The sequence below is a fragment of the Muntiacus reevesi genome, chromosome 18 (assembly GCF_963930625.1).
Source record: "Muntiacus reevesi chromosome 18, mMunRee1.1, whole genome shotgun sequence".
NCBI classification, from domain to species: Eukaryota; Metazoa; Chordata; class Mammalia; order Artiodactyla; family Cervidae; genus Muntiacus; species Muntiacus reevesi.
In genome coordinates, this window is record NC_089266.1 from 6,412,632 (window position 1) to 6,425,749 (window position 13,118).

The following is a 13,118-nucleotide window of genomic DNA, read 5'->3' on the forward strand; positions in this document are numbered from 1 at the left end:
CTGTGGTCAGGCACCTCGGACTCTGATGGTGGTATTCTCCCAGCTCTGGGGGTTTCTTGCCACCCACTCTGCTGAGTCCTTCATCTCCTCACTGCACACAAAGGCCCTCCTCTGAACAACCATGACCTGGAGGTCTCACGCAGCATCATCACATCCGTACGGGAGATCATGTGGGGTTGTGGGGTGACTTGTGTACAGGAGGAGGGCAGGGAGATCGGTTAGGGGTCAAGTGTGGGGTGTGTGCCTTCTGGACTTGGGGGTGATGAGAGGAGCTGGGGTCACCGAGAGACACTGTATTCAGAGGGTGATCTCTTCCTCTAGGGAAGGTGTGATGTGGGGGTCAGTGAGGAGGGTGCTTGTGCAGTGATGTGGCGTGCGTGTTGGGGAGTGGTGTTGAGTCATGTCTGTGACCATGAAGAGGTGAGACGTGTTTGGGGAATGTGAGATGTGTGTGTTTGCGGAAGGGGTAAGGCATTGTGTGTTTACGTCATGGTATGAAGTGCGCCTGTGTTCACTGATAAACGTGCATGTAGAATGACTTGAGGTACTTACATAACTTGAATCGCGGTGTGCATGACGTGAGCGGCGTCTGTTTCTGGGGCCTGGGTGGTGTGCGTGCATGAGGTGTGTGCATGATGTAAGGTGTGTATTTGTGGTGTGAGCCGTTGTGTGTCTGTGGTGTGAGTTGTCTGGTGTCTGTGACGGGGTGACAGGTGTGTGCGTGTCTGGGTGTGAAGTCTCTGTGATGGGGTGTGACGTGTCTCTGGGTGTGTGTCATGTGAGGTGTGTGTGTGTGTCCGTGGTAAGGTGCTAGGAGTGGGTGGGGTGACGTGTGCCTGGTGTGAGTACTCGGGGAGATGCAGGCTGCCCCAGTGTGTACACAACACTAGAAACGCCATCAGGAAGGCTGCACTCCCCAGAGGTTGTGTCCTCCATCCACTCTCTCCACCACCCCTCCTGTCTAAAGACACTCCCCACCTCTGAATGGGCTGTGCGTCCTCCCTTTGGGGCAACACCTCCCTGCCCAGCACCCCCTAGTTCTGAACGTCCCTGATGCCGCCCTCACCTCCGCCTCCCTTGAGGCTGCCCTTGAACACCCCACCTGACGCTGCAGTGTTCCAGAGGACAGCGTGTGACATCTTCTGCACACAACACCGCCTACAGGCCCCAGACCCGGCAGGCCACAGATACGGCCCAGAGGAGTCCAGCCGGGCCTCTCTGCCACATCTGTGGGCTTCGTGCCCTACTGCCGCCAGCCCGCCCAGAGCGGAGATGCAGCAACACAGCGCTTGTATTTCTCCACCATGTCCAGTGCACCCACACCAATGGGCAACTTTCTCCATCCCAAGCCTGCCACAGGACAGAGGGTCTTGCTGAAGCCTGCACAAACCACAGCTGGAGGCCAGAAATCAAGGAGTGGGCAGGGCCACACGCCCTCTGAAGGCTCAAGGGAAGGACCCTCCTTGCCTCTTCCAGCTTCCAGTGGCTCCCGGAAACTCTTGACTCGTAGCTGCAACACTCCCAGCTCTACGTCTGTCTCCACAAGGCCATCTTCTCCCTCCATCCTCTTCTTAAAAGGACACCATTCACATTGGATTAAAGTCCCACCCCCTCCTCCCTAGACAGCGTATTAAAAAACAGAGACACAACTTTGCCGACAAAGGTCCGTCTAGTCAAAGCTATGGCTTTTCCAGTAGTCATGTATGGATGTGAGAACTGGACCACAAAGAAGGCTGAGCGTTGAAGAATTGATGCTTTTGAACTGTGGTGTTGGAGAAGACTCCTCAGAGTCCCTTGGACTCTGAGAGCGAACCAATCAATCCTAAATGAAATCAGCCCTGAATATTCATTGGAAGGACTGATGCTGAAGCTGAAGTTCCAATACTTTGGCCACCTGATACGAAGAACTGAGTCATTGGAAAGGACCCTGATGCTGGGAAAGATTGAAGGCAGGAGGAGAAGGGGCCGACAGAGGATGAGGTAACGGGATGGCATCACTGACTCAATGGACAGTTTGAGCAAACTCCGGGATGCAGTGAAGGATAAGGAAGCCTGGTGTGCTACAGTCCACAGGGTTGCAAAGAATCAGACACGACTTAGCAACCGAACAACAACCACCTCTCCTCTAAGACCTCATCTTAAATAACTATACCCGCAATGACCCTACTTCCAAATAAGGTCACATTCTGAGTTCCTAGAGCTTAGGACTTGAGCCTCTCTCTGGGGCGGGGTAACCACAATGCGATCCACATCAGCCTGGCTGACAGAGTAAAGCCAGAGGGGACCAGACCACATCCCCCCTCTCCTTCCCCCTCAGTCATCACCCTCTCGGGCTGAAACCCTCTCGCCTGCAGGGTTCCTGTGTGAGCCCTCAGGACACTGAATGCACTGGGGCGTTATCTGCGACCAGCGCCTGTGACACCCAAATAGCAGGCAAGAGGGCACATCAGCGGGGCTCTGTGCCCCATGCTCGAGTCCCTCCCCATGTGGTAGGAGGTCATGGCACACCCACTTCCGGAAAATGGCCCCTGGGACTTCCCTGGTGGTGCCGTGGTTAAGACCCCGCGGTTCTAAAGCAAGGGGCATGGGTTAGATCCCTGGTCAGGGAACTAAGATCTCACAGGCCGCACTTTGAGACCAAAAACAAAAACGAAAATAACAATGCTCCATGGGAAATAGCTCCAGGTGATGCCTAAAGTTACAGGGCAGGAAGCAGGTGTACACGCAGTCCCCGTGAGGCTTATTATGGTCGCCCGTAAGCCAGGCCTGCCCCTTGCTCATCACCCCCATACCTCAGTAAAGAGGTTCAGGGCCCCTGCCCATCTACATGCCCCTCACCCAGTCCCTCTGTAAAGTACTCACCCTGTTCCGTGGGAACCTGACTGCACTTATGTAGGATTTGGGATCAGGTAATTGAATGGTGGGATGGCATCACCGCCTCAATGGACATGAGTTTGAGTAAGTTCCGGGAGTTGGTGATGGACAGGGAGGCCTGGCTTGCTGCAGTCCATGGGGTCGCAAAGAGTCGGACACGATTGACCGACTGAACTGAACTGAATTGAATGGTTAGCCCAGGTCAGGGCCCCTGAACTCTGCTCTGGACAACCCCTGGACACACTCTTGGTCTCTGTCAACAGGAGCAGCGGGGTTCCTGGGAGGTCCTGGAGATTCAGCTCAAACTGATTCACAACTTTATGAGATCATTTGGTACCAGACTTTAAGACCTAGTAGGTGCCAGAGGGGAGAAGGCAGTGGCACCCCACTCCAGGACTCTCGCCTGGAGAATCCCACGGACAGAGGAGCCTGGTGGGCTGAAGTCCATGGGGTCTCGAAGAGTCGGACACGACTGAGCAACTTCTCTTTCACTTTTCACTTTCACGCATTGGAGAAGGAAATGGCAACCCACTCCAGTGTTCTTGCCTGGAAAATCCCAGGGATGGCGGAGCCTGGTGGGCTGCCGTCTATGGGGTCGCACAGAGTCGGACATGACTGAAGTGACTTAGCAGCAGCAGCAGGTGCCAGAAGGGAGGGCCACACGTGGATAAGGCTAGTCCTGCCTTGAGGAGCACCTGGATTGGGAAGTGTGCCATGCCGGGAAGGCCGCCTGGGAAGGCTCTCCCGGCAGGGGACATTTTGGGCACAGCCCAAGAGGTCAGGGGGGGAACAGGGGAAGTGTCAAAGTCCAAGCACCGGCCGGGGGCCCAAGCAAGTGTGCAGAGTGAATACCCATCGGTCGGTAAACACAATTACATTCGGATGACGTCGAGCTAGGGCGACTAGCAAAAGCGAAACTGTCTGCGAGCTGAGCTCAGAACGCAGGCGTGCTCTCGAACCCGGCACCGCGCGGCCCAGGGGCGTTTCCAGGCTCCCCGGACCCCGCCCCCAACCCACCCCCCGCCAGGCACCTGTGGACCGCGGGCCGGATGGAGCTCGGGCGTCGCCTGCTGGCCGCGCTGGGCAGCCACAACCCGGGCGCCGGCCCGCGGTCCCAGTGATGCCAGACCCTCAGAAGGCGGGTCCCCAGGGACAGCTCCCCGTGGGACCCTAACCCCGGCAGCTGGCGACCTTGGGGAGCGGTTCTAGGCTGGATTTGGCCTACACCCTCCGATTGGTGCGGCTCTAGGGGCCTGCCTGCCCCCTCGAGAGCTGACTCTGCGGTCCTGCGCGCCCCCGCGGGACAGCCAGCTCCCCGCCAGCGTTGTTCAGGTGGCGGAACGGAGGGAGGAGCCTGTCGGGGTCCCGGCCCGGGGCGGTGGAGGGGAGAAGAAGCGGGCGGAGCTTCAGGCGGGGCGGTTCCTGCCGGTCCCTCGGCCGCCGCGGGCCCCAGCTCACCTCTGGTCCAGGGACATGACGGGCACGCCTGACACCGCGGCCACCCGGGATGGCGAGGCCCTCGAGCGCTCCCCACCCTGCGGGCCGAGCCACGATCTCACGGGCAAGGTGGGTGGGCCCCGCGCCCAGCGCTGGGGACTCCGGTGCCGGCTCTGGGGGCCGCCCGTCCCCGCGCCCTTCGCTCCTAGACCCTCCCGGCCCCAGCTCCTCTCTGGCTGCGTCTGCATTGGACTCATCCCATTGCACCCCCCAGCCCCCCTCACCCCCGGGTCTTCTCAGAGTAAGCGGGGGAGGGTCGAGACAGCCCCGGGGGCCCACGCCAACGTCCAGGGATCTGGGAGAGGGGAGAGGAGCGTAGGAAGTACTGAGTGACTCCCCACCCCCGGAGGACCCCAGCCCCATTTCCCTCTGCCTCACTTCAGCCAGCGCGAGCCCCGGGGAACCCCGGGCTTCTCGCTAGCCCCTGAGCCCACAACTCTCCCAGGGCACAGGCACCCCCAAGCGCTGGGAGATACTCCGAGGGGACGCCCCCTGACAGCGGGGGAGCGTGCGCGTTAATGCCCTTCTCCCAGGGTGGACTAGGACCCCAGCTGCCCCCAGGTGCGACCCCTTCCCCTCCCACCCCTGCAGCCAGCTGCTCACGCCTTCTTCTGGGAGGATGTTGCTAACCAGCACAGTAGACTCACCTGGGAATTTTTAGACCCTGAGAATGATGGGAGCGGTTAGGCACTGGTACCCCAACCTGGGAGAGTTTAAGTCAGCTCTCTGGGCCTGGTTCCCTCTGTGGGTGGCCCTGGAGGAAAGAGGGGGGTTTGCTGGTGGACACTAAGCTGTCTGCCCTTCCTCTGCACTCTGGGAGCAGACAGGTACTGGGATCTCTGAAAGAGGGAGCCCAGAGCCTCCACTCTTCCTCTGCAGGGTCGGGGAGAGATGATGAGGGGGCCGGCCTGTCTCCTGCGGCATGACCTTGAAGGAGACCTGCTTTCTCTGTGCCTTGCTTTCCTCCCTCCACCACCCCCACCCCCTTCTTTCAGGGGAAGCGAGTCCGCAAGTCACCCGCCCAGAGCCGTTGAGATAGGCGCCCCGGTGCGGGCTGCAGGCAGGAAATGGGCCCCCAGTGTGTTCAGGGGAGGGGGAGCCGCTGAGAACCAGTCCTGGGCCATGGGGCACTGCCTGACCTCCTTGCTTGACCAGCCAGCTGGGTGTTTGCCTAGGAGGTGGCGAGGCTGGGCAACTGTTTGTGTTTGGTTGACTTGCCTGGCTGGGTGGGTGGCTGGCATCCCTTGCTCAAGGCAGCTGTGGTCTCTAAAGTACAGAGGTGATGCCTTCCCTCCCTTTCTCCCTCCTGCCCCATCGGCTACTGGTACCCAGGAGCCAGGGAGCCATGCAGGCTCCAGAGAGCACTCTAGCCCCCAGCCCACCATCTGTCCCTTGGGCCAAGTGGGCTTTTGTGGAGAGTTGGCCCCAGCCCCCTTCATACCTGGGGCCTGCCAAGGAGACTGAGTCTTGAATGGTCTAGGAGGAGCCTGGTGGAAGCTCCTCGGGAAGGGTTAGAAAGGATGAGGCCACAGGCAGGCAGCCCCCACCCCTGGGCCATGCTTCCAGAATCTCAGGTGGTTCATGCCAACATTTTTGACCCTAGCCACTAACAGACTCTAGAAAGGACTCCAAGAAATCATCCATCCTTCCTTCTAACCACTGTGGGAACTGCCACAGAAAGGTTAAGGGATCTTCCCAAAGTCCCCCAGTCACCCACGTACAAGCCGGGACCCCAGGCTTCAGGCACCTTTTGCTCAACTGCCCATCTGTCACCAGGTTAGCTAATCCCATACCCCATGGTCACAGCAGGAAAGCCTTTGGGCTCCATGGTCAAGGTCAAGGCCCCCAAAAGAACTCAAACCTTAGTCCCTGCTCCACCCATTAAGCATCTATTCAGCCAGTTGGAAAAAATTCCAGCTTTGGGTCTCAACCCCAGTTCTCTGAGTTTGAGGAGTGACAGGACAGAGGGGTCCCCTCCCCATCCCCACCCTACCCCATCCCCAGCGGAGAGGAGCAGAGACTGGCCAGACAGTAAAGGGGCAGACAGACGCCCACACTCCCTCCTGCCCCCCACGCTCCTTGCAAGCCACTTGTCCCACTTGGGAGGTTACTGCAGAAAGCACTTCAGGCCAAATGTCTCTCCACCTTAGTATAAATTTCAGCCTTCCCTAATTCATGGAAGGCTTTTACAAACAGAAAATGTCATTAGAATCTTCCAAATAAAGGTGACCAAAAATAAAACACTGGAACGCGAGCAATTTTAGAATATGCCTTGGCAACTGACAGAGGCCTACCCGCCTCAGATCCTGATACCCTCCCTTGGGTGGGAATCCCTGGCTGAAATATTAATGCTTCTCCTTCTGGCACCGTGGCCCCACCCACATGTGCACGCTGGCATGGAACACACAGCAAAGGACGGGATCTTGGCATGGCGTGGAGCGGGGCAAAGGGGGCCAGAGTCTAGACGCACGGAATGTGGTTGTTTTCGGGGCCACCAAGCACATTTGGGGATCTCTTGGTTCTGGGGTCTCAACTCGGGCGTCCCGGAAGCCAGATGAGGACAGGAGGGTCCAAGGGAGCGGCTGGGAGGCCAGCGGGAGCCCAGGAGAGTGGAGGAGAGCAGGAGGCGGCAGGCTTTCCAGAAGCAGACGCCCCCTCGGGGCTCAGCATCCTTCCCCGGCCCTCCCTGGGAGCCCAGAATCTCGCCCCAGTGCCCCATTAACTGCCTCTGCCCCCACCTCCTAGGTGATGCTTCTGGGAGACTCGGGCGTCGGCAAAACCTGTTTCCTCATCCGATTCAGAGACGGGGCCTTCCTGTCCGGGACCTTCATAGCCACCGTCGGCATAGACTTCAGGGTGAGGTGGCTGCAGGCTCCTCCTCCCAGCGGTGAACCAGGGGTCACGGCTTCAGGCACAGGGGGGATAGGGGGGTCCGTCCTCTCCCCACTGCACGGACCCCTCAGGTCTGCAGTGGCTCACCCTAGAGGTGGCCAGCTTAGAGGGGTCTGGGCTGGTGGGGCTCCCTGCCCCCCTAGAGAAGGAGAAATGAGAGGCTGCATCTTCGAATCCTGCCCCTGAGCAGGGCAGACACACCCCCACACCCCCCATGCTGCGAGCCGGCCCCTCGGGCAAGACGTGAGGTCAGCGGCCCGTCTTTCTGGAGCTCAGGGCAGCGCAGCAGAGCAGGAGGTTGGGGAGCCGGACTGGTCCTACGGGGAGAGAGCAGCGGCCAGCATCCTGCCCCCTCACCGGGGTGAACCCATCTTGGGTTGGCATCAACAGATTGGCATCGGGGTTGCTGAGTGCTCTGAGTGCCACACAGCCCCAGGGGCCAGGAGGGCTCATGCCTAACCCTGGCAGCGGGGCTCTCAGGGGTCGGGTGCCTCCTCCCAGGAGGAGGGGAAGCTTCACCTAGTGGGAGAGCCAGGGGGCGACCAGGGCAAAGACAGCCCTGCAGATCCGCCCGCTGAGGTCTCTGAGATGCTGGTGGGCACCTCACCTCGAAGAGCTACTTCACAGTGCTGAGGCTGAGCCCTGGGAGAGGCAGACAGAAGCAGGAAAGAGGCAGGAACACCCGCCTCCAGGGCTCGGCCCGTGTGCCCTGCTGAGCCCTGGAGGGGCGGGGCCGGCACGTTCGCGGCTCCCTTGCCTTGGTGTGTTGTGAGAAGGACAGACGGAGTCCACAGAAGAGGGCTGCCTGGGGACAGAGTCCCACCGCCCTGATGGGGCGACCTGGCTGGAGACATCTCCGGGGCTCGGCAGACGCCCTGGCACCCTGGGGGAGCAGCCAGACAGGAGGCCTGCTGCCGGGCAGGACTCGGCAGGACGCAGGAGCCAAGCCGCCTCCCCCGCCCTGAGCGCCCACCTCTCCCTCTGCCCTTCTCTCTTTCAGAACAAGGTGGTGACCGTGGATGGTGTGAGGGTGAAGCTGCAGGTGAGACCAGCAGCTGGGAGGGCTGGGGTGTCGGGGAGGGGGCCGTTCAAGGATGGGGGCGCCTGCCCAGGCTCTTCACCCACCCACAGGAGGCCCGCGGCCCTGCCCTCAGCCTGGGGTAATTTCCTGTGGGGCCCAGGAGAGGAAACGGCTTTTGTTTGTTTGATGTCTGCAGAGAAAGCCGTTCCCAGGCCCCTCTCTTCTGTCAAAGGCAGCAGCTCCAAGTGCCTTCAGACAAGCTTAGGCTTGCTGCAAATCCTCCCTAGTGTCATGGGCCTCACATGCTCTAGGAGGCTGGACACCCCTAATCCCTGGGCTTCACCACTCAGGGCAACAGCATCAGACTAGCTGGAGAACTCATTAACTCGTTAACCACCACCATCTGGGACGTCACCAGGCGCTCACAGGCCCCTGAGAAAGCAAAGAAAGAAACCTCTCACCTCCCACACCTGGTACAACAAGGGTTTTCTCTGCCCAGCACAGCGCCTGCCCACTTCTGACTGTTTGTCCTTCCCTCCCTAGATCTGGGACACCGCAGGGCAGGAGCGGTTCCGCAGCGTCACCCACGCTTACTACCGAGACGCCCAGGGTAAGGGCCTCTGGCAGTTCACCGCTCCCCCAGCCCACTTGTAACAGTCACCCTTCTGCCCCAAGTCCCCCCGCCCCGCGTGACCCCTCTCTCCCCCTCCAGCCTTGCTCCTGCTGTACGACATCACCAACAAATCTTCCTTCGACAACATCCGGGTAGGTTCTCCCTACCCCACCACTCGCCACTCTCGGGAGCCAGCAGGGCAGGACCGCTTCCTGCTCTGTGGGAATGGGTGGAGCCTGGAATACTGCTGCCTCGCTAAAAACACCCTAGCTGTGACTCAGAAGTCATAAACTCCTCGTGGGCAGCTGATTGGCATGTGGGCATGAAGGCCAAGCAGGCTGTGTGCCACTTGCTTTATCCCTGCCTGTGATTCATGAGTGCACTTCATGACAGCATGTTCAGAAAGTCCCCAGCTCCACCCTGGACAAGAGCTCAAGGGGAGAGCCCAAGCAGAAAAAGTCTACCGTATATATGCAGCCCAAGTTTCTAGAAAGTGACTCAGGCAGACAAAAATGAGTGGATCTGTCCTCACAAGCAAACTATCCAGTAGTCGAGGCAATAATTCAATAAATATAAGCACTGACTCTGTGCACAGCACGGTGAAGGTTTCACGTGCTCTCCGACCTCAAGAGGTTGGCAAGCAAACCGGGGAAACCAGACATATAGAGATAAAACACTTACCAACTGGATGGAACCCATGGCATCCCTACTGCCTCCTCCAACCCCATGGGCATGGCAGACAGCTCTAATCGATCACAGTAGTTTTGATCACCGAGCCATTACGTGGCCTTAGAATCCTCTATGGGGCACTCAAGGAGAGTGCTGGTGACTAGAGCTGGTCTAGAACATAAAGCCTGTACCTCCTCTATCTTCCATAGAACTGAGAGTTACACTGTAAGGGGTTTAGAGCTATTCAGGACTGGAGAGAGGCCCGGGCAGAGATGCAGGAGAGAGAAGGCCCAGGGTATCGTGTTCAGTGATCGGGGGCAGTGAGTAGCCCAGGAGGATCCAGAGGGGAGAAGCAGGGAAGGCCGGGGGAAGGAGGAGAATGGCTGCGGCCCAGCACGCCCTCTCTCACAGGCCTGGCTCACTGAGATTCACGAGTACGCCCAGAGGGACGTGGTGATCATGCTTCTGGGCAACAAGGTGAGTGGCTCCGGGGCAGGCTCGGCCCACCCTCCCCCACAGCCACCAGAGTAATTGCTGGACATCCTGCCAGCAAAGGACCCTTTCCAGCCTCCAGTTCAGAGGTCAGACCTATCTGCAGGCTTCTGCCCATCTCACCTGCCCTCTAAAAGCTTTGGAATTGGCCCCCTGCAGGGAAAGGTAGAGCTGTTTCCTGAGTAGTCCAGGAATGCCCAGCTACTCTGTTAGATCCTAGGGACTAGATACATGGATGAAGATCTGAGATGGGAGAGGGTTAACCTCAACTGCCGCCATCCCTTTGAGGCTGGTCACCACCCCTTTGCCAAGCAGAGTAACCCACCACCTCTCTAAGTTGGGGTGAGATTCCCCCTGCTGGGAGCTAAGAACCTGAGGAGGGGGTCCTGGCCCCAGGTGGATCAGACCACCTGCAGTGCCGCAGGCCACCAGCAGAGGGAAGGAGGTCCTGCTCCCAGGGCAGAGAGAGGGGCCGGCTTGGGGTCAAGGCGTCCGTCCCCCAGAGTGACCCACCTGGGCTTGACAGGCAGATGTGAGCAGTGAAAGGGTGATCCGCTCAGAGGACGGAGAGATGCTGGCCAGGGTAAGTGACTAGCCGGGGGGGTGGGAGAGAAGGGATGGGGGCAGCCCAAGACTGGCCACGGAGCACGCTCTCCCCCTGGCAGGAATATGGAGTTCCCTTCATGGAGACCAGCGCCAAGACGGGCATGAATGTGGAGCTAGCCTTTCTGGCCATTGCCAAGTGAGTGCTGAGCCGGGAAGGAGAGCGTGCAGGGCAGGGTGGCGCCATCTGGGATCCAATGGGGCCTGGCCCCTTGCCCAGTCCCTGGGTCTGTCTACAGCCTGCATTTGGAGGCCGTGGGACTGGGCAAGGCTCAGCTCCCCACCGGCTGCCCAGCCCACTTCTCCTTCCTCTTCAAGGGAGCTGAAATACAGAGCCGGGCAGCAGACGGATGAGCCCAGCTTCCAGATCCGAGACTACGTGGAGTCCCAGAAGAAGCGGCCCGGCTGCTGCTCCTTCTTGTGAATCCTGAGGGTCTGAAAGGGAGCTCCATGCAGCCTCCCCCTGCGCCCCCAGACCTGGCTTCTTCTGAGCGGCTGAGCCAGCGGGGAAAGAGTTGGGGGACCCACTGCACAGCCCCTCCAGACTCCTGCCCCTCCCCTAGCTCCTGGAGCTTCCCTGCGTCCACAGGGGAGGGCAAAATATTTATCTTTCATTTTAATGACACATAACTTAATCAAAAGGGCATCAGAAAAACCAAGCCAGAGAGCTGGTGGTGGTCCTTTGGCCTTCTAGTACTAGCACTTAGGGGCCTGGGCCTCCCTCCTGACCACCATGAGGGTGGTACTGCTCCAGCTCAGCACCAGGGGGCACTGATGCACTTCTGGGGCATAAAGGGAAGTAGTGACACCCCCCCCCCCACACACACCCCAATCCTTCAGCTGGCAAGAGGCTGAGCAAACCCAGGCCTTCATTTCCTCCAGCTCCCCAGAGAGCAATCTTCCCCAATAAAACAGAGCCCTTGTGCTGGGAGTCAGACCAAAGCCTCTGGAAGATAAGAGATGCGGGGATTAGGCAAGAGACCTGGCTCCCTATGGGGAGATAGGAGAGGAGTAGCAGAGATTAGGTCTATCTGTTTGGCTACCTCTGGGCTTACTGGCCCCCTTTCTGGGAGGTGTACCCCTTTTCCTCCAGCCCACAAACACATGAAGTCACCTGGAAACACCTGGTTCCTGTTCTCTGATCCTCAGATCCCAGAGGAGCCCCTCCTCCCTAAATCCCTGGCCTTATCTTTCTACCTTTCCATCTATGTCTCCAGACACCTAAGGTTATAGACAGGAAAAGGTTATTCTGGTCCCAACCCTTTGGCAGGTATGCAGCCCACAGGCTACTTCTTCGAGCAGCTCTAGTGCTTCTACTGGACAAAAGAGACCAATAAAGAGAAAGCAGAGAAAACCCTGATCCTGGCGTAGGCAGGAGGCAGAAGTGAGCAAACCTCACGCCATTGTGTAACCCCCAAACCCAAGTGCCGCCTCCTCCCTGACCTCCCTCATTCCTTTTCTCTCAGACAGACAGACCCAGGGACCTTAGAGCCCAAACTGCTTTATCTCCCTTCTAACGGAGCCAGCTTAGGGAGTAAGAGGTCCTGCATTTCCGGGTAAATCAACGCATTGTATGCAAAACAAGGTCTGGCTGGTAAGATCTGGGTGGGGAGAGGGGCTGCAAGGATTTTCTGTGGCGCCAAGGTCACAGGTCTCCCCAAGCCCTGACCCCAACCCTGGGACGAGGTCAGGGGCTGTGCAGGTTATGACCTAGAGACACCTTTACTCCGGCTCTGTACACCAGGGGCCGGGAGAGGGGTGTGTAAGGTACGTACTGCCCATTTCTCAGGCTGCTGCATTTGCTTTCAAAGCAGAAATCTTGCTCTTTGAGCAAAGTCAGCAGCTCCAACTCAGGCCGATAAGGAAGCTCTCCAGGCGGAGCAGGGAGGAGCCTGACCTTGCAGGGTTCTTCTGGGGCCCAAGGCAGGTTGCAGGGATCCAGTCACATGGGCTGCTCTGGGCCTCTAGCATTTGTGTTCTCCAGCATTAAATGGCAGTATTTTGTGGAAAGTACACCCTGTCCACTGTTTCTTTGAGGTGGACGTGATGTGGGGGTGGGGGGAGGGCGGGGGCAGTTCATGCTGAAAGGATCGTTGTTGCTTGTCACTAACTGCCAGAATCATTTGATCCTCATCCTTCAATGTCCACCCCTCCCCCAAACTGGTCACCTCACCCTTAACAGACGGCCCCCAGCCTCTGTGACCAGCCTCTCATGTGAAAGTAGGAGCTGAAAGAAGGTTTATTATCTCACGGTCCTCATCATTTTACTTTCTTTGTTGAAAAACGCCAGGGCTCCTCTGTACCCAGAGATCGGCTACCAGGCTCTGACCTGCCTCTCCCCTCCCCCACCTCCCTAGCCAAAGGCTGACGCCGATACACCGTTGACCCTGGGTGGCCGGTCTTCGCTGGGCAGTCCCACTGAAGCCTTGGGCGCTCTGCTGGACCTTCACACTGTCC

The 13,118-nt window shown here is 58.7% G+C and overlaps 1 protein-coding gene across 3 annotated transcripts in view; it reads left to right on the top strand.

The window, feature by feature from the left end:
- RAB37 (RAB37, member RAS oncogene family) overlaps nucleotides 1–12,647 on the top strand; it is a 65,601-nt gene extending 52,954 nt beyond the window's left edge. The window contains exons 1-9 of one of the 3 annotated variants that reach the window (XM_065909273.1): nucleotides 4,333–4,440; nucleotides 7,117–7,227; nucleotides 8,264–8,305; nucleotides 8,828–8,894; nucleotides 8,997–9,049; nucleotides 9,978–10,043; nucleotides 10,585–10,641; nucleotides 10,724–10,800; nucleotides 10,980–12,647. In XM_065909273.1, coding sequence (XP_065765345.1) covers nucleotides 4,348–4,440; nucleotides 7,117–7,227; nucleotides 8,264–8,305; nucleotides 8,828–8,894; nucleotides 8,997–9,049; nucleotides 9,978–10,043; nucleotides 10,585–10,641; nucleotides 10,724–10,800; nucleotides 10,980–11,085 — 672 coding nt within the window. In that variant the 5' untranslated portion in view covers nucleotides 4,333–4,347 and the 3' untranslated portion in view covers nucleotides 11,086–12,647. Of the gene's footprint in view, nucleotides 1–4,332; nucleotides 4,441–7,116; nucleotides 7,228–8,263; nucleotides 8,306–8,827; nucleotides 8,895–8,996; nucleotides 9,050–9,977; nucleotides 10,044–10,584; nucleotides 10,642–10,723; nucleotides 10,801–10,979 lie in introns of those variants that run through there. The other 2 variants (XM_065909275.1, XM_065909274.1) reach the window with 2 other exon arrangements.
- Nucleotides 12,648–13,118: the final 471 nt, after the last annotated feature.